Source organism: Olea europaea, chromosome 8 (assembly GCF_002742605.1).
Source record: "Olea europaea var. sylvestris chromosome 8, O_europaea_v1, whole genome shotgun sequence".
Lineage (NCBI taxonomy): Eukaryota > Viridiplantae > Streptophyta > Magnoliopsida > Lamiales > Oleaceae > Olea > Olea europaea.
In genome coordinates this window covers 15,469,673-15,491,361 of record NC_036244.1, presented here as the reverse complement: position 1 = coordinate 15,491,361, position 21,689 = coordinate 15,469,673, and the positions used below count along the sequence as shown (strand labels likewise).

Genomic DNA, 21,689 nt, shown 5'->3' with positions numbered 1-21,689 from the left:
GACAAAAGCTTTTCACCTCAAGTAGCAAATGCAATTTTTTCGTATCAGTCATCAATCCAAAACTAAAGAGACTCATTTTTATAAAGTAAGCAACATCAATAAGCGAGTTAGAAGAGAAGAATAGACCTAGCATAATGTTAGATCCATTGAATGATTTGAATCTAGCAATAAACCGAATGAAACAGCCAAAAACGACTATGCCGGGAAGTGTTCCCAATTCTACCACCAATATTCACATGTCCAACCATCAATCCACCACCAGCACCACCTACCCTTTCTAATCACAACCGTATCCGCTACAACACTCAATCCACTGCCACCGCTGCCCTCTTTCAATCCCATACAGCCATTACAGCCGCCACCTTCACAAGTGGTGAATTCCAGCAACTCCCACAAATTTACTACCCATCCACCTCAATAGCCAGTCCACCACCACCACGACCCTCTTACAACATCATTTACACAAAATCCACCACCTTAACCCCAACACCGGTGACATCGATGACTGAAACTCTAGGTGTTTTTAAAACACCATTCTTCGATATTAACTGCATAAAGTCAAAAAATGAAACAGACAGACTGATTCTGCAAAAAGCTGTACACAACCATACCCGATTCCCATCCAATAGCTTCCCAAAACCAAACCTGCATCTTTCAGTTTCAGCCAGTTCTCGATGTACACAGTTATAAAAGAGAAGATCAAACAGAAACATGAAGAACATCACTGATAAATTCTTTTGTAAAATTGGAAAAGACATTATCTTCAAAAACACAATACAAATTGCATAAAGTGCTGTTTTTTCAAAATTAAATTTCAACAGCATCAAAATATTGAATTGTATTGCTCTAACCACTCGAAAGCATCATCCTAAGAGTGCTTGTTAAACAAAGATATTTCAATCTCCACATTTCTTCCCCCAGTTAATAATTCATAATAACCATTTTGAATCAAACTGAAATTGGCAGGTATTTAGGAATGGGTTTCAATGGAAGTCCACAAAGATCATGAAATGTGTAACAAAAACAAGGAACAGAAACAAGTGCAGTCTCACAATACATGCATTGCTCAAAGGCAAGCTTTGCTCAAAATAAAAGAAAGAAAATTGGAAGACAACAAGAGAGATGAGAGGTAAGGTTGTTATGGAAACACCTAAAAACTAACAGATCAAGTATACAACTCAGAATCAAGATGATCCTTGCTACGACTAAACCTTAAATACTCGTTCTCCAAATCAACATCACTACTAGTACTTATGCCAGCCAAAACATCCCTCAGCAGAAGAGACTTAATCAGTGAAATGACTGAAACACCGAAATGCGGCCATGAAACACAGAGTGTCCCCTTGATCTTCTTCAATTGACATTGACTCAACAGAGCAGCAGCCAGGCCATCCACCACACTTCCTGATGGGAAATAATCCAAACCTTTTATCAGTGGTGAATATCCAGTATCCGAACTTCTTTCCAATGATGTCTCCAACTTGACTGCAAATACATCATCTGGTGAAAGTTTACCACGAAAGTTATGGCGTTGAACAGAATCCAAAATCAAAACCCTCTCTGGTATGATCTGTTCACCAATCAGCAACTTTGCCACTGCACGGGATCTCTCTGCAGTAACCGAGTACTGAACTAGAGCAATCATAATCAGTTTATCAGAATGATTAAGGGCATATATATTGCATGATTTGTCACCAAGTGAGGGTTCCATGGAGTTGCCAGAGAAAGGGAACTCCGGAAGAACGAGCGTGCCAATTAATGTTTTGGGGGAGAGATGGTGTAAGAAGTGAAGAGACGGGGAAGACATTGCAACAATGAGAAGTGAAGGACGAAAGGTTTTACTGGAATCAAGAGTAGAGAACACTAGGAATGGAGATGGAAGGGGTTGAGACGGAGGAGTGAAATTGTTAAGATCTTCCAACATAAATCTTGATGGCGGAGGAATGTCAGTTACCACGTCATCCATCTCTTCTTTATCCTAGTCTACACCCTGACAAATCATGTAAGAAGGCACATCGTTAGCATATTTGATCGTAAACCTATTGTTCATGGATATCTTCAATATGAGAGCATCAATGAAGTACAATCCTCCAAGTAATGTCCGTTAATGGTTAAATATCATTGTAGACTAAATCAGCAAAAGTCCATTATAGCTGCTAATGAGTGCATAAAACATCTGAAACTGTTTTGAATAAACCCATCCATTATTTGCCAAAGAAATGTTGAAAATATAAAATTAAAATCGAAGTAATCTTTTTTAATGTATTAGAGCATACAGTAAGAGACAACTATTAGCTAATATTCAGATACATACATCAATGTTACAATGTAGTAAAGGATCCATTTCTTATCTCTTCTGTTTGCCAGACAAACATACATTGAGACATGCCAAAATCATAAATCAAGTGAGCAAAATGATAAGCAAGCAGCAAGTATACAATTGAAGGTTTCAAAACAATTAGAAAGCAAGCTTCCCATTATTCTAAACTCACTACTCTGTTCAACATCCACTTCAAGTATTAAGTATTAGCATTTTAATTTGTACATGGACACAAAATTCTTCCACATATAGTTAAGACCTGACTGAAATGAGGTCTAATTCCAATTCCATGCCACCAGGTGCATTCTAAAGATTTTTTTTTTTTTTTTTTTTTTCACGGTATGGAGATAAACAACAGAGAAGCTAAAATACATTGATCTAATAAACAAATGTTATCGATGTATCAGTTATCAGCATAATGGTACAAGTTTTTTGCATCACATGCACACCTTATGCAAGCAGCACTGGCGCGATTTAAGAAAGCTAGAAAATTGCAAAATTTGCAGTGCGCAGAGCAAAAAATGGGAAACAAAACAAACAAACAACATTATAGGAAGTTGAAACAAAGTCAATAACCTAATTTCTAATTATTATTATTTTTTAATGCAAAGTAATCATAAAAAGAAACAATGATTAATTAACATTTCTGTAGACATAATTTTTCTCAGAAAGGCGGTAGGATATATGGAGAAATAGACTGACACACAAAACAAGAAAAAAATTAAATGATATACAATTAGACTTTTTACAAAATTAGTTACAGAGTTTCTTTTTTCAATTTTTTTTTTTTTTTTTTTTTTTTTTTTTTTTGGCTACAAGAATTGGTAGGCAAATCGGGCAGAGATGCCAACTATTAGAGCTAATCAAATTGGGATGGGTTAAATAATTTATGAAGCTAGTCTTGTTCCGTTAAAATGCCTACCTAAAACATCGCATTTTTACCTCGTGAAATCATCATAAGGACACAAAATATTCTACAATTGTACCTATGTTTTACAGCTCAATAAGTAAGTAGATTGTGGAATTGGATAACACAAATCAGTATATTTTAATTTTGCGAAACGTTAATTAAATTAAGAAAAATATTGTAAAAGCCGATGAAGAATAGCTGTCTTGGAAAGAAGGAAGTGTTGAGGATTAGAACCGAACCGTTTCGGCGGTGGTGGAGAGCAGCGGAGATTCGACTCAGACGGCGAGAGGCGGCGGCACTAGACTGAGAGCAACAATCCAATGGGAAATCTAGGTAGCTTAAAATGCTATTTCTTGCGGAGGAATTTACAGAGCCATTTTTATATTGATTTTTGCAATTTGTACACTGAAAGTATAAAATTACTGATTTTAACAATAAAAATTAGAGTTTATCATGGAAAAAAAAAAGGTATTTTAATAGTAACATTTTTAAGTTATTGTTTGATTCTCATTCTCTAGTCTAAGTCATCATATTCGATTTTTTATTTTTTTGTGAAAGTCTCGTAACGGCTATATTCTACGTCTCATTCTTTTAAAGATGGGAACAAACAAGATCTAAATAACATATAATTAAAAAAATATTTTTACTGCAAAATGATTTGAAATAGTTACTATTCAAATCGTGGTGAGTTGAAAATTAATAAATTGTCAAAACTAATCTTGAACTAGTTGATAAAATTAATTATAACATGATTAAATAAATTATGTCAAAAATTAAATTAGTTTTGTCAAGTTTAGTTTCTCTGTAAAAATTATAACACTAGTCGCTATCACGTGCGTTGCACGAATTTGTATTTATCGTATTTTTATTAGTGTGTGAATTTTAGTTTTTTTGGAAAGTTTTTGAAGTAATATCTAAAAATATTTTCATGATATAAGAAAATAATTGTAAATTATTTTTACAATTGTATAACAATATATTATCTAGAAAAAATATGCTTGTATATTTCATGCTTAAATAAGAAATCATGAAATATACAAACTATTTTGCTTGTATCCTTTGATAGTGTTGATATGATTGAATTGAATGTGAAAATTATATTTTTAAATTTTGTGTAATTCAATATTGTAAAATTGAAAAAAAAAACTCTCTGCAAACTACAGAGAAAGTTGAATCAAGTGCGAAGTAAAAATAAAAAATAAAAAAATGTGCGAAGAGAAAAAAACTTATCCGCACAGTGCGGAGAGAGTTGAACCGTGTGCCTCGAGTTGGCAAACTCTTCGCACGGTGTAGAGTTAAAAAAAAAAAAAAAAAATCTCTACCCACAATGCGGAAAGATGACAAATCAACTCTCCGCACAGTACGGAAGCAAAAAAACTCTCCGCACTGTGCGAAGATAGTTAATCTCTTCGCACAGTGCGGAGAGTTGGTCCGCACCATAGCAAAACTCTCTGCACTGTGCAGAGAGAAAAAAACTCCCCGCACAGTGCGTAGAGAGTTAAATTATGTGTAGAATATAAAAAAAGTGCAGAGAGAAAAAAACCTCCCCACACAGTGCGAAAAGAGTTGAACCATGTGTGGAGAGTTGACAAACTCTTCGCACAGTGCAGAGTTTAAAAAAAACTCTCCGCACAGTATGGAGAGACGACAAAGCAGCTCTCTGCACAATACAGAGAAAAAACTCTCCACACAGTGCGGAGAGTTGTTTTCAAATTCCTTAATTACAAGTCAAATTTCATGATTGTAAATTTTTCGCATATACAACAAAACAGAGTAGAAAAACATGGCTCAAAATCAATTATGTATTCTTGAAATTCCAGTCACGACTCAATTTCTGAGCATGCAAATCTAATTTATCGTATTGGAAAAGAGCTTTCTCGTGATTCATACAATAAAACAATATGTGAGTTGTGCAAAGAAGGGGACATTGATTGTACCATGGTATTGCTTTCACAAATGGAGGCTCTAGGGTACCACCCAAATTTAATATTTTATACTTGCTTGATAATAGCTTTTAGACATTAAAAGCGGATACAATTTTCAATGAAATTATACTTTCGGGTTGTAGGGAAGGAATTAAAGTGTTCAATGCATTGCTCAAAAGTTGTTTGAGAAAATGCCTCTTGGAACTTGTAGATAAAGTCCTGAGTTTTTGTTTTTCTCTTCAAACTATGCGAAGAGATAATTTGACATCTCTCTTCACTTTGCGGAGTCTTTTTTCTTTTTCTTTTTTTATGTGCAGAGATTTTTTTTTTTTGTCTCATGAAATTTATATGTACTAATTTTTTTATTTTTTTTTAATGTTGTTGGCATGATACTTGTGTGGAAGTATTTGTTAATTATCATAAACAAAATTCTTTACAAAATGTAAAAAATGAAAATGCATAATAAATCTTCTTATTACGTTAATAAAATTACAATATATATATATTTTTTTACAAATAACATAAAAAAAATCATTTTTATCTTCAACAAAAAAACACATTTAAAAATTAGCAATTTCGTAACCATTTTTTTTAACTCTTAGAAATACAATTATAAAAAAAGAAATAATATTAAATTACAGCATTTAGTACTTAAGAAATTCAATATTAAATAAATTTTATACATTTATAACAAATTATAAATTTATATATACAGCTTATCGTATATGCTGTCTATTGTATTTGCAGCTTACCGTATTTGTAGCCTACCGTATTTTCACCTTATCGTATATGCTGCCTACCGTATTTGCAACTTACTGTATATACTGCTTACCGTATTTGCATCTTACTGTATTTTTATATATTGATTTTTGCACTTACAAATACCGAGAATGCTGAACACCATAGATTTACTTACCAAATTGAAATTTAAAAAAAATTTAATTCAAATTTTTATTTTTTCAACATAAATATAAAATAAATATTAAATATATATGAAGCACTAAATATAAATAAATATGAATATGGTGCTCAATGTTCAATTTTTTAATATTGAATTACACAAAATTTAGAAATATAATCTTCGCATTCAATTCAATCATATCAATACTATCAAAGAATACAAGCAAAATAATTTGTATAATCTCATATATTCCTTATTCAAGTATGAAATATACAAGTATATTCTTTTTAGATGACATAATACTGTTATGCAATTATAAAAATAATTTGCAATTATTTTCTTATATCATGGAAATATTTCTAGATATTGCTTCAAAAATAAAAAAAAAGAAAACTAAAATTCAAATACTAATAAAAATACGATAAATGCAAAATTCGTGCAACGCACATGACAATCATTGTGCGGAGAGGTTTTTTTTAACTTCGCACTGTACGGAGAGTTTGCCAACTCTCCGCTCTGTGTGAAACTTTTTTTTTTTTGCTTTTTTTACTCCGCACTTTGTCAGGACAGTGTCTGCACAGATTGTGCAAACTGTCCGCATAGTATGCCATCTCTCTGCACTATGCGGAGAGATTTTTATTTTTTTACTTCACACTGTACTCGATTTGCCATCTCTCTGCACTATGCGGAGAGATTTTTATTTTTTTACTTCACACTGTACTCGATTTGCCATCTCTCTGCACTATGCAGAGAGTTTTTTCTTCATTTTTTACTCCGCACATGGTTTGTCATCTTTCTGCACTATGCGGAGAGTTCATTTATTATTTTTTTAAAGTTCATGTGCGAAGATGATTTTTTTTTTTTTGGAAAATTTATATTTACTAAAATTATTATTTTTTAATGCTAGTGATATGATGTGTAGAAGAATATTTGTTTGACATAAACAAAATAAAAAATAACATCATGCATAGTAAAATTGAATTCATTTATTATTGCATGAATGGTAGACCCTCCTTCTCTTTTTTATTAGAAGTTAGATACCACACGACACATTGTTATTGAATAATTTAAAAAACAATTTCTCTTTCCATCTAGCAATTCTTTGACGCCTATGTAAAAATACACGGTAGAAATGGCATTTCCCCTTTTTAAATGCACATTATTTTTTAGATTAATTTGAAGAATAATCAGAATTTCAAAATAACAAAGCATTTAATTAAGCCTTATTTACTTACGTTATACTTAGCCCATGTTTGATGGCCTCTAATTGAATTTTTTTTTTCATATATTAATTTTTAATCATATATTCACATAATAAAATATTCTACATATAGAATCAAATTTTTTTGCTACTTTTTAACCATATATTCGCTAACAACTCACTATTCAAAACATTATTTTTCTCAAATAATGACTATCGAACGTGGACTCCACTACAAGGCCCTTCACCGACACGAAACTGTGATTGCCACATAACTTTAGAGTTCTCCATATCAATCAAGTCACGAGGCTCTGCTTGATGCATATGTTCTTCTCTTGAGAAAAAACTCGCAAGTTTCAGAAACACTAATCCAAGTAAAAATAATAATAATAATAATTAAGAAATAAATCTTCCAAGAAATCTTTTTATAAATACCAGAAACCATCAAAAATAAATCTTCCTTAAGGAAAATAGCAGTAGTAAATAAAACATTACGAGGCTCTGAGATTGATAAATTGCATAAACATTCGTAATGAAAAATCAACCTTCTCTCTCGACTTCTGACCTTTTCGACTGGTCAGGTCAAAGCAAATCCTGTTTTACACAGTTCTGTTGAATCGAAAGAAAATTTTTGTCATAAAAATATCACTTGAATATTGGGTCATGTAGTTCATTTATCTGCACGGGAGAAGATGCAAAATTTATTTAGTCATTCGACCAGTAAGCCTAGTAAAATGCAGCTTCTTTGAGCGTTTTCAAGAACAGTCACCAGTACTTATTTAAATGCTCTAGTACAATTTGTTACTCACCATCAAGTGAATGAAACAATGACGAAAATCTGCTTTTATGATCAATCTTCATGCTGATCTTCATCCTCAGAATCTGCACGGGAACAAGGAAATGTGAAGAATTAACTAACAAGTCCACTGCTTGGCCATGAATGACATAGTTCATTTATGATAACTGGCAGATCAGCGCCAAATTTTATAATGGAATCATAAAACGGAATCAAAACAACTAATGGCTGCTGCATTTTCCTTGACTGAAGGACGATTCACACATTTAGTGGATATTTAAATTAAACAAATACTAGTACCAGTTGCAGAATACATCTGTGCAAAATATAGTAGGTGTTCTAGATTCACAATCAATTTGAAAACTCTATATATCATCTGGATTATGTGATTTTCCTTACCGGATCGAACATCTTCACTGACGTGGCCTCTAGCATGGATTTGATTGACAAGCATCCGATACATCAGCACCCACCAGTAGATGTTGAGAACGAGCAAGAAGAAAAGGAAAAAATTGAAGATGTAATAGTAGATTGGTCCATCCACTCTGTGTTTCTCCTTATCCAAGGTCTGGATAACTTCATAGCTACAAAAGCAGAACATAATAGAAAACAAGAATATAAAGGTAATGAAATATCGCACATTTCCTTTCATCAATAAATCACTATTCTACAAAATTTTATCAAGAAGACCATAATTCTAGAGTAATGTTACTTGTATGTCATCGTGTAGTTTGAAGTACAGATTGATAATGTGGATTATATTAACTGACTTCCTTTTCTTCCCTCCTCTTTTTCCCCCATGTCATCAATCTGTACTCAATGATATACAAGAAGCATCACTCATAACTCAATTCATACATAGTGAAACTGCCAATGTACAATTAGTCTTTCAGGTTGTGATTGATTTTCTCAAATAGCAAATATATCTGTTTATATTGTCCACGAAATAATTTTTTTGACTATATTTCATTAAACCAGAAGCAGGCCCAGTTCTTGCTATAAGGGGGCCTCAATAATTTTTTTAAAGCCCAAAATAATTATCCCGTATGAAATATGCAAATTACATTTGGTACTAATATAAATTCTAATTTCATTTTTACTACCCACTTTTTTGTATTCTGAAACTACATTTAGTTTTAAGGAAAAGAGAATAATTTAATAAAGCAAAATAGCATAAATTAGCTTGATTTATGGAACATTTCAAGGCTAATAAATGGGTTGTTTAAGGAATTAAGGAATTCCAAGAAGACTAATTAGTTACAATAAAATAGTTCTAGTGTTGCTTTTATATAATAGGTAGTATATATGATATATAAAAAAATTCGTAGTTTATCATAAAATATTTTTAATTTAATGGTAAATATGATTTTTCCTTCTTCAACACGAAAATTGATTCTCAGACGACTCAAGTGGTGAGTGAGTACCATAGGTATAATGTTCCTCATCATGAAAAATTGTTTGATTCGACCAAATTCGATGCTAATACGCTTGTAAAAAAATGATGTGTAGGGGCCTCACAATAATTTTTCGTCTAGGGTCTCAAAACTTTCAGGGCCGACCCTGACCATAAGAGGGTCCAGCATCAAATATCAAGAGAGAGCTAGTTTGTTAAAATCATTAATTTCAAGAATGTGTAGTAGTGCCTATAACGTCTATGCATCTAAAAAGTATAAGTGGCAAATCATCTCGAGATTTTCAAGCTCAGTTGCCATGCTAAGTGAACTTAATGAAATTATGGAGACTAATATTCATAGAGTTGATAAAAGATGTTCTAAACACAAATATGCTAGCTCTCTGTTCTCCCCCACGCCCTTTTTCTTTTTCCTTTTCTTATGGCTAAACCAACATATCAAATGATCGAGCTAACTATTATGTACTCTCAAGTCAAGAATTGAATTTGTAATAAGAAATGTGGAGATACTTTTTGCTGGATATATTATAAATTTCTTCTCTCTTCCATTCACTAAACCAGAAACATACACATATACCCAAGTTCATAAACAAAATTGAGTTAATTAGCAGCTCTAGTAAACTATGGTTTGAGCAGTTAATAAAGAATCCATAAACCATATAACAGCTTAGAAATTTGGCAAGATTAAAATCTGATACTTTCAAGGATGATGGATCAATAAATCAACATAACTTGATATCAATAAGACAGCTAGTGAACAGTTATTACTTCTACAAAATACATCACAATGTAACTTATGTCATAAGAGCACCATGATCTAGAGAGTCAAGATTTTCAATTTAATTCTATACCCAAAACAATCTTCATACTGGTACCTTGATTTCAAAGAACAGAATAGGTGATAAAGTAATAACAAAGCTGACCTTGTGCTCCAAAGGACCCAGAATGGATAGTAAATGAGACGTAGTAGAACCCAGGACAAGACAAATAGAACAAACGAAAAGCTAGCCAATGTTTCTGTGCCGCCGTATTTGGACATCTTTCCTACTTCCAGAAATACATCACTAGCATCATGAAGAGCTAAAACAACTGAACCAACACGGGCAAACCTAAAACAAGAAGAAATATGACATAAATGAAACCTTTTCTAATTAACCTCAGTTATATGATGTGATATTAGCAATATTAAGTCCCAAACTACTGTCAGGTTGCATAAGCTTGCAAAAATAAATCTCAAATGGTGCAATATTTGAAGAGGTTACTCTATCAGTTATCCTTTCTAGTGATAGAATGCTTGTTTAGTTCTTTTTTAGCAGTCAGTATACTTTCAAGAGGTATACTCAGCTCAGTATTTAAAGGCTCACCTCTAAAACACACCTGAATTTATAAGAAAGCACGATTAGGATGAAAGTTGCAACATGATGACCCATAGAAGCCCAAAAATCAGAGCGCCTGGTTTCCCAAAATATCAGAGCAAATATGGAGTACGTGTAGAATCCACCATCATACATATACAGACCTTTCAGCTTCAACCTGAGTATCACAAGACAGACAGTGTTATGAATTTTTTCAATCAAACCTTGTTCAACTTATATTTCTAATGAAGTGAGTGTGGCAGCTGAACTAAAGAACTATTAGCATCAAGCATTACAAATTTATTATCGGAGACCACAAGCCCAGCAAAGGCTAGTGATGCACCAGGTTATAGCTTCAAGGCTGATCATTCCTATCCCCAGCGAATAGCTGTGATGATATGTACCCAAGAGAAGAAAGGAAAATAAAATCTTACTTATATTTCTGGTCAGGCCAGACCTGATTTCCTGGCCCTACCCAAAAGTATTTGGTGTTTCTGAACCAAGGTTCATTATATGTTACAAGAAGTGCCAAGATCTCAGCTGAAAGAAAGTAAACACATTTCCATGCTGACTCCTTAAATTTTCGTATCTTCTTTCTTCGTTCGGCTGTCTCATTTTCCACCACTTGCATCCCTTTTCCAAATATTATTCGTCTGCCCAATTTCTGCAACATGTATACCCAGTCTAAATTGAGAAAAAGTATTTTAAGGGTGGAAAAATCAGTGAAGTTTAACTTAGTACAACTCGCTGCTGAGAGCAGGAATGTTCACGTATGATCATAAACAAATATCTTGGTGGAGTTAGGCAGTGGTACTAAATTCCAATCCCATTAAATTCGAAACACAATAGCTATTAGAGTGCAGAACAAGTTCTTACACCACTTCTCATCTCATACCCTATGACATGGCACATTTAAGGAAAAAAATAAACAAGGAGAAAAAATATCACAATGCCTGTTATGATAATAATGAAGATATGTCAGTTTATTCAGTAAAAACCTGTGATGCAGATCCCCAGAAGTACTGATCATCAGTAAGCTAAGGGTGAATTAAATGTTAAAGGAACAGCAAATAATTTCAAAAGCAGAAGAAAAGTGATTGCATAATGTAGCAGATCCCGTGTCATAAAATATTAGTTATAGACCTATATTTCCCCACAAGAACATCACCCATAGAAGAATGAAGAGAATGTTGAATGTGTCCATTTCAAGTCTCCTTGCACCATTACCCTAGAGTCAGATCCTGTGCATGTAACCAAAACTCGGTTTTGATCAACTATGCCAATGTCTTGTCTTGATTTCTGAGTGCATGTGTGAAAAATGAAATTCCGTCTAATTTCTTCCTAATCTCAACTGCGAAGATATATGTGGCACCATATTTTAACATTGCGTTACATTTATGAATTGGAATTCTCACTTATTCACATGGTCAAGTATTTCCAAATAATTTTCTTTTACGCTTAACAATCAGCATAACTCCTATTTCTTATCCAAGGATTTCACATTTAACTGAAAACATGATTTGCACAGTATTATACTTGATCTTCAAGTGTTGAATAGATTAATCCGTTAAACAACAATCTAAGCATTATTCCAAATAAATTTGGGATAAGCAACATTACTGATTTTTCTCCATTCAATTCAGTTCATCGTACTTCTACTAGAAGATCCAATGCAACTTGATCCTTTGCAGTCACAACAAGTCATGCTAGTTTCGATCTACATCTCCCTTTTCTGACATGTTTTATTAAAGGTCGCTCATTAAAGTAGTTTAAATTCTATGCATTACATTCCCTTCAATTCTTCTTCCTCATTATAACTTAAAACATTAACTCTTCAGGATAACGCAAACCTCTATAGTAACTCCGCTATTGTCCCCATTCCTACAATTACTTAAAGGACATTCCATTAATTCCATCTTAGTTCTATTTAACTTAAAACCTCTAAATTTTAGAACACTTTTCCAAAATTTTCAACTTAAGATTTAACTCCCTCCTACTCTTGTTTACTAAAACTATGTAATCAGCAAATAGCATACACCAAGGAACCTTGTTTTGGATATATTAGTAAGTTTATCCATTACTAAAATGATGTATCACGACTTAAGACAGTAATAAGAAATTCTCTGCTATCACCATCAATACAACTTGTGGTCAAAATGCTCTATCGTTTTGAGATGTCATTGCTTCAAAACAAACTCTTCAGCTCCACCCTGATTTCCTTAATTCATAAAGAAATGTTAAAGAGCACATCTATATGCTCCATTCAGGGAGAAAGAATTGCTCACAGAAGGAGGAATATAGAGATTCTCTCCCAACTGGTTGGATCATTAGTGAAATGATTTACTTTATGGGCAGAAGCTCTAGTACAAGTGCAGGATGACCGAGCTACACTGAGGAACGAACGCTCTCTATGAATAGACTCAATGGTCAACAAGCACCATTAGCTTCAGCATTAAAGCTTTTTATCCCATTTTCTCCTTTAATGAAGATTCTAAACTAGCTTTTTACTATCAAATCCAAGATAGTTGAAAGCTTGCACCAACAAATATAACATCTACTACATACCAAAATAACCAGAAAACAAAATTGAAAAATGAAAAAAAGGCCATCAATCACGGTACAAATAGAATCCAGAAGAAAATCGAAACATCAAGTTTTAAGCTTCCTTGATTGATCCAATTATGCAATAAAAAATGAAATAAATTAAAGAAACCCAGTTAAAAACTGCAAATTTGCTGATAAAGTACCTCAAATACAAATCTGTCAAGGAAAAACCGAACTGTAGGAAAAAAGATTGCGAAAATTGGAAGCACTATGAAATCTTTATATTCTGTGTAGGATTCATGTTCCCAGTCAATGGAATTCACGAATTCTTGAAACCCCATCTCACAAACTAAATGAAATATCTATCTGTACAATTATTTATGGTCTACATGTAAAGGTGTGTGATCGGGGCAGACCATGAGTGAGAGATTGTTCGTTTTCAACTCCTTGAGATTTACGGAAAAAGTAAAAAATATAAAAATTGGATTAATTGACACCTTTTTTTTTTTTTTTTTTTTGGAAAAATGAATTTTAGATGGAGGATGTGTAGATAAAAAATAAATTTTTTAATTTATAAATAATATTATTTTAACGAAGAATTAACTACTAAAAAAAAGAATGAAAAATGTATTTTTGATAAAAATGCGATTCAAATGGACCTATTTTTCCTTAAGATGGATATATTGACCTTGTTTTAGGTCCACGAGAGTGCAGTTTTGTCTGTGGCGGAGGCATGTTTGCCTAAAATTACAAATAACTTATTTAATCATTAATGGTGTTAAACTAAAATAATTTACTTATTTTTATTTAGGAAGAAAGGCTCTCAACGACGTCCGGTACTAATCCACGTTGTTACATGATGTGAATTTGTTCCCGTTTGATTTTTATTTTTTTCAAAATATATTTTTCCTTCTCTTCTTTTCAATCACACATTCTTCATTAAAATAATATTACACGTAAATCAAAAACTTTTCATCCACACGTTCTCTGTTAATCTACTATTCTCAAATCCATAAAAATTGGTGTCAAATACCCTCGTAATTTGAAAATTACTATCGTCACTTGATGACAAAAGTATTCGTTCTTTCTCCTGTCTCACCTGTTTGTACAACATATTTCGTGGGCAACGAAAAAAATAATGCCTTAATGAAAGTGAAATTATAACTTTTTCGCTCGTAGTCGCAGTGTTCAATTGCATTAATAGAGCACAAAAAAAGCGCTTAAACAAGATCCAAACACCCCCTTCAAGTCTGTCTCTATTATTTCGTTAGGAAATTGACAATCATTGGTGGAGTTTGACCATAGTTTATCCAAAATTTTGGAATCTACCACCAAAACAAATAAAATAATTTTGCTATTAAATTAGATCGTAAGGCTCTCGAGCATAAATGTTAGATCATAATGGGTGTATATGGTCTCACGGAAAGCCAAATATATGCTCCTCGTCCCATCGATGGTTTTGCTTTTCACATGGATTAAGGAATCTTATTTAATGTTATTGAAAAAAAAAAATCTTGGACAAAAACCTTCATAGTTTGCCCTTATTTATATTTGTATAATTTCAAAATTAAGTAGAGAAAATTAGTTATAACTAAACAAATTAAATAAAGGTATATTAATAAAAATGAATTTTAGATGGAGGATGTGTAGATAAAAAATAAATTTTTTAATTTATATATAATATTATTTTAACGAAGAATTAACTACTAAAAAAAAGAATGAAAAATGTATTTTTGATAAAAATGCGATTCAAATGGACCTATTTTTCCTTAAGATGGATATATTGACCTTGTTTTAGGTCCACGAGAGTGCAGTTTTGTCTGTGGCGGAGGCATGTTTGCCTAAAATTACAAATAACTTATTTAATCATTAATGGTGTTAAACTAAAATAATTTACTTATTTTTATTTAGGAAGAAAGGCTCTCAACGACGTCCGGTACTAATCCACGTTGTTACATGATGTGAATTTGTTCCCGTTTGATTTTCATTTTTTTCAAAATATATTTTTTCCTCTCTTCTTTTCAATCACACATTCTTCATTAAAATAATATTACACGTAAATCAAAAACTTTTCATCCACACGTTCTCTGTTAATCTACTATTCTCAAATCCATAAAAATGGGTATCAAATACTCTCGTAATTTGAAAATTACTATCGTCACTTGATGACAAAAGTATTCGTTCTTTCTCCTGTCTCACCTATTTGTACAACATATTTCGTGGGCAACGAAAAAAATAATGCCTTAATGAAAGTGAAATTATAACTTTTTCGCTCGTAGTCGCAGTGTTCAATTGCATTAATAGAGCACAAAAAAAGCGCTTAAACAAGATCCAAACACCCCCTTCAAGTCTGTCTCTATTATTTCGTTAGGAAATTGACAATCATTGGTGGAGTTTGACCATAGTTTATCCAAAATTTTGGAATCTACCACCAAAACAAATAAAATAATTTTGCTATTAAATTAGATCGTAAGGCTCTCGAGCATAAATGTTAGATCATAATGGGTGTATATGGTCTCACGGAAAGCCAAATATATGCTCCTCGTCCCATCGATGGTTTTGCTTTTCACATGGATTAAGGAATCTTATTTAATGTTATTGAAAAAAAAAAATCTTGGACAAAAACCTTCATAGTTTGCCCTTATTTATATTTGTATAATTTCAAAATTAAGTAGAGAAAATTAGTTATAACTAAACAAATTAAATAAATGTATATTAATAAACAAACAAAATAAAACATTCTCAATAAAGAAACAAGACTATATAATTGAGACAAGAAAATTAAAAAAAAAAGTCGGTCTATATAAATGCGACTGAAGGAGTATTATTTAATATTTATATGCAATATTATTTTGGAATTTCACTTGCATATTCTAAAAATATTGAAAAATAGAATGAAATTAAAAAGGAAAGTCTAAAATCAAATTATCATAGTGGCAAGTAGCAAAATTGGTTGTAATGCGTTGGGAATAGACTTCTTAATGCAAAGCTGTGCCCAATAAATGATGAATTAATTAATTAATGGTCAAAGAGACCATCAAATTGGGAATAGACTTCTTAATGCAAAGCTGTGCCCAATAAATGATGAATTAATTAATTAATGGTCAAAGAGACCATCTTTTGAAGCATTTAATTATGAACCTATTACAGTCAAAATTCAATATTGAACGGTATTAAAAAGTAAAACAAATTTGTTATTTTACATTAACACATTTACTTGATTTTGAAAAAAAATAATAATAATAAATAAATTCCACCTACAATTACTGAATTGCATAAGTCATGCACTGGAATTAAAATCAGATTTTTATTAAATTTTAATAAAAATTAAATAAATGTGTAGTTTAAAAGTTGCGAATCGTATCAAATATGTGATTAAAACTAATGATTATTCTTAATTCAAATTAATACATAGATTTTAATTCCTACCAAACAATGACTCTATTTCAATATAAAATTTAAATTTGCAATCCATGTAACGAGGCTCGATGAAGTTATCGACACACCAATAACTCGAGTTAATTGTTTCAATAATCACCACATTTATACCATTGTCACGGTTTAATCAGTAAACTTCAAAGTGCTCACCAAACTTTATCTGTTTGCACTCCATCCATCACTCTAGAAAATTCATTACTTTATTTGCTGACGTGATTAACGAAAATCTAAAGTGACAAGTTACGACCATTAAAGAAATTACAATTCAACCAAACTATTGTTTCATTACTCATCCAACTTACACTTGTCGCAATTTACTTATTGAACTTTAAAATGCTTTCCAATGGTCACTCATCTTTAAGATGTTGCACTTCGTCAATCATCCGTCATATTTCATTTTCCTTCGTTGCTAATGTTTGCATTAAAATTCCACGTGGTAAATTATATGTGTTAAAAAAAATTACAACTCAACAAAACTATCAACTTACCAAATCAACATATGTGAAACGTGACTTCCATGGCCTTATAAGGTTCTTTAGAACCCAATAAAGCGTTCCCACTAATTCTTTTAGAAATATTATTTTTCCAATTCGAATGTGTACTGTGCGAAAAATAGATTTCAATCTAAAGCTAAAAATCTGAACCATAATATGTTAGGTTAAAAATTCATTTGTGAAAATGCTTTGTCTATATTTCACCTCTTTAATTTTTAATTGCGTTCAATTGATCATATGTAATTTTGAATCATCATTTTATATTTTCGATCATACTTTGTTTACTTTCACCCTTTTTCTCGTTCATTGTCTCCAATTTCATCAATATTTACTTAACAAACACAATATATATAGAATTAAGACATAATTCATTAAAATATTCAACAAATACTCTAATTTAAAGGCCTATATAAGTGTAACATAGTGCACTTATCACTAAGATTTTTTTTGGGCTAAAATTGGGCTTTAAAAAAGTTTATGGGGGAGTGGAAGTCGAGTTTTACATATGGTGATTTTTGTGAGTTGATGGATTGATTGAGTTATAATTTTTTTCATGATTGTACTCATCCGCAGAATTTTCGTACTATAATTTAGCAACGAAGTGGACAAAATAGAGGATAATGGATGGAGTGCAATATCTTAAAGATGAGTGATAATTGGAAAGCATTTTCAAGTTCGATGAGTAAACTGTGACATAGTGTAAATTTGATGAGTAATGAAATAATGAGTTAACTGAATTGTAATTGTTTTAACAATCGTAACTTGCCATGTCAGATTTTCGTTAGACACATCATCAAATAAGGTAAAGAATTTCTTAGGGTGATGGATGGAGTGCAAATGGATAAAATTCAGTGAGCATTGTGAAGCGTTTTAAACTTTAGTGAATAAACCGTGACCATCGTATAAGTTGGGTGATTATTGAAACAATAACTCAATAATCCAATATCTTTTTAACAGACATGATAACTAAAAGAGAAGCACTTCTAAAATTTATATTAAGCCCCTATTTGAGCTCCATTAAAATTAATTTTTAGGAAAAATATATTTTTGAATAGTAATTTTTTGAAGAATTTATGATTGAAGAAAGGAAAAGTCTTAAGCTTACATATAATAATATTTTATTGAACAATGTGTGATTAAAAAAAAAAGAGAGAGAAAAATACATTAAAATTAAAATATAGTCCAAACAGTGTGTGTTTTATATAACTCTATTATACAATGTAATTACAATAATAGGCAACCGTGTGTCTACTCCAAAATTTTAGGTGTACTGCCACTTTGTAAAATGAGGTTAACACCCTCTACACTCTCACCTACTAAAGAGGTGGCCTTTCCTCAGCTTTTTCTTTCGCTGACTGGGGTGGGTGGGGGGCGATGGTTTACTCCATAATAACTAGCTAATTTTTTTCCAATTCAGAGCTCAAAAAACCCTAGTTAATCTCATTCTCCATTAAATGACAATGTCGAAAAAGTGAAAAACTAGGGGAGAAATGTTGCATTGCATACGAAAAAATACGCGCATTTAATTATACAAGAGAGCCAACATAAGTTTTTTGATAAGAAAACTCTTGTGGATCTAATTCAAAACCCAACNAAATACGCGCATTTAATTATACAAGAGAGCCAACATAAGTTTTTTGATAAGAAAACTCTTGTGGATCTAATTCAAAACCCAACATTTCTACCTCTAGGTGATAACGGCAAGATACGTGAAAAGACATGAACGCAAGTGTCAACGTCATACAAACAATAATGTTCTTCTGCCATGTTCAAGTTCTTGTAATATGTAATGAAAATCGACAAGAATTTTAATCAAATCCCCAGCTAAGGAATGTTGTCCCATTATTTCGGAAACTCCCAAGAATTATGTTTTAGACGAAGCCAAGAACTAAGTTGGAGCCGTTATGCAATCAAGAAAAGAATAGACACTTCAAGAGGCAAGAATAATGCAAATGGCCCTCTCTTTTATAATCCAAACAGATATTAAGCCAAGGGAAGAAAAATCCAGTATGGAACCATCAGAGAATACAATCTGGATGCAACGTTTTCCATTCAAGAATGTGTATATTCACTGCAAAATCCAAGAATGTGATCATAAATCTGGAAAAATAATAAAATTCTGATTATCCATTTCTGAAAATCACAAGTTCATTCGTTGTGTAACAAATTCACTACGAATTTTGTACATCGTGAAGTTTGTCACTGTTAATGAAGAGTTGCACTTCCTCGGCCCTTCTTCAAGACCTTCCCACTTGCCCAACAAACATGTATGCGGATTTATGAGGACAAGACATAAGTCAAAAGGACATAACAGAAGGGCTGTGTTGCAAATAACCATATGACAACTCTCATCAAATTTAACTGGATACAAGATGCCAAAAACACAGTTGGATTCACTTCATAATCACATGAAAGGCTGCTCTTAATTGATGACAAGATAAAGAATTAAAGTTCTTCACAATAAAAGAGTACCGAAGAGGGAGTCTTCTAGCTATCTGAAATCATTAGTCTTATACATTCTTTGCCATTTGTAGAGTAGGCTCATCTGTATTTCCATTACAAAAGCTACTTTACATTTATGAAATTGACAGAGGAGTAACTAAAGAAGGAGAAATTTCCAGGCAGCAAGCATCTTTCAAATTTAAAAAGGGGCGTAAAATCTATTAACAACTAAGATTAGTTCACCTGTAAAGTACCGCTTGGTAATAAGGACCAGAGAATTTATTGTGCAGAGACAGCTAAGCAGTACTATCTCTTCAATGGTAATGGTTTTATGTGCCTGAAAGAGTCAATTAGATAAGAGGGCATTTACCTCCAGTCAACAAGATTGCAGATTGTCCAATAGCCAAAAACTATTCTACTTGCTTTTCCTAATTAAATTTTAGTATATATTACATATTTGTGTACCTTAGAAACAATGGATTCTTCTAAAATCCTTGAAGGCAATGAAGAATGCAGCAGCAATGAGTCTGGGTGGACAATGTACATTGCTTCTCCAATCGACAAATACAATCTTGATGATGAAGATGACCACAGTGGCAGCATTGATAAACAAGAAGATGGGCTTCCTGCTAAAGATGATGGAGACACCGACAGTAATGACTCTATGGCGTCTGATGCCTCTTCCGGCCCAAGTCATCGAGAGCATCTACGCAACCATGTTCGAGGAAGGCACTGTCCAGGTGTCTTTGGTCATGCTGGGGACAAAGATAACAGAAAACGGTTGGGTAAGAAACATCACCAACAGGAAGAGAAGCAGCCTTGCGATGAGCAGATAAAAGCAGCAAAAGACAAGCCAGGACACAAGGGAAATAGTGCTGGCAGATTGAAGAAAAAATAAGAGTGTGTCTTCAAAGGGGGCTGTATATGAGAACTTTTTCACCAGACGTTCTCAAAGAACCATACCATGCCTGTTCCAGTCCTCTGAGGTATTCAAGAACGCTGAAGTTTATATGCGTTTTGTAGCTTTTGATTCCCGGTTTAATACAATGTCAAGTGAAACCTGCTTATCCCCTATTGAGAAAATCATTCTCTCACCACTATACATATGCATATGAATGACTATATCTCGTATGTGTGTGTGTGTCCAGTAGAAAGAGAGATTCAACAGTAATTTAATCTTGTTCAAGTCTGCAATATCAAGAAAAGTTTTTGTGATGCCATATGCCACTGATTTCAGAATGCTGGCACTGAATCAGAAATACACCAGAAAAAAAGACTGCCTCACATTTTAATCCAACAATCCCTGATTAAGAAATCATTTCGATTTACAAAAGGAAGAGTTTCATCGATGTTTATCCTAAACAAACAAGACTGAGAAGAAGAAAATGGAGAACCGGGCATCAATCTTGATCCCATGTGAGTCGTGACTATTGTTCATCACACATCAGGCTACAAGGCACCAGGGACAGATTCAGGAAGTGTGTTACACGAAATATATATTCCTCAGAGCATTAAAAACCATATAATACTAGCAAATAGCACATCTAACTAACAAGGCAAACGATTCCAAAACCTCGGGCCTATGTTACTAGCATAAGAATATTCCATGTGTTTAGAAAACTAACAAACGTCAATACTGGAATGCTTCCTTTCCATACATCAGCAGTTTTAATTGCTAATGGTCCTTTCCTCCAGGACAAGTCCATAAGATCATAGAATTTGGTCATATGTTAAATCCAGTAAAGAGGTAATAAGGTATCTGGTCATTACTCCTGCTTCTGCACTCTCAGTGCTTCACAAATTTTTGGCTTGCAACAATTAATCAAGTATATGCTTCATAGAACTGCCAGAAAATGATCATACCCTCAGAATTTACACTCAAGTTCATGCGAGGATATAAGTTATAAGAATAATGATGCTAGAAGGTTTGGTGAAAATTACACTTCACACAA

General features: G+C 32.6%; 3 protein-coding genes across 4 annotated transcripts; 1 reads left to right on the top strand and 2 right to left on the bottom strand.

Moving 5' to 3' along the window:
• Positions 1–1,001: 1,001 nt before the first annotated feature.
• Positions 1,002–3,619, bottom strand: LOC111398945. The gene is made up of 2 exons (XM_023026116.1): positions 3,470–3,619; positions 1,002–1,990 (listed from the first exon to the last, which is right to left on the bottom strand). The coding sequence occupies exon 2, from the start codon at positions 1,964–1,966 to the stop codon at positions 1,166–1,168; it is 801 nt and encodes a 266-aa protein (XP_022881884.1). The 5' UTR covers positions 1,967–1,990; positions 3,470–3,619; the 3' UTR covers positions 1,002–1,165.
• Positions 3,620–7,667: 4,048 nt separating this feature from the next.
• LOC111398942 (ASC1-like protein) lies at positions 7,668–13,827 on the bottom strand. Of its 2 annotated transcripts, none has more exons than XM_023026113.1 (7): positions 13,567–13,827; positions 11,254–11,483; positions 10,842–10,997; positions 10,388–10,573; positions 8,453–8,637; positions 8,067–8,139; positions 7,668–7,866 (listed from the first exon to the last, which is right to left on the bottom strand). In XM_023026113.1, the coding sequence occupies exons 1-6, from the start codon at positions 13,702–13,704 to the stop codon at positions 8,108–8,110; spliced, it is 927 nt and encodes a 308-aa protein (XP_022881881.1). In that variant the 5' UTR covers positions 13,705–13,827; the 3' UTR covers positions 7,668–7,866; positions 8,067–8,107. The 2 variants fall into 2 exon arrangements, with proteins under 2 accessions (XP_022881881.1, XP_022881880.1); XM_023026112.1 differs by having other exon boundaries at positions 7,668–7,935; positions 13,567–13,826.
• Positions 13,828–18,956: 5,129 nt separating this feature from the next.
• On the top strand, positions 18,957–20,959 carry LOC111398943. Its single transcript, XM_023026114.1, has one exon. The coding sequence runs from the start codon at positions 20,213–20,215 to the stop codon at positions 20,633–20,635; it is 423 nt and encodes a 140-aa protein (XP_022881882.1). The 5' UTR covers positions 18,957–20,212; the 3' UTR covers positions 20,636–20,959.
• The last annotated feature ends 730 nt before the right edge of the window (positions 20,960–21,689 follow it).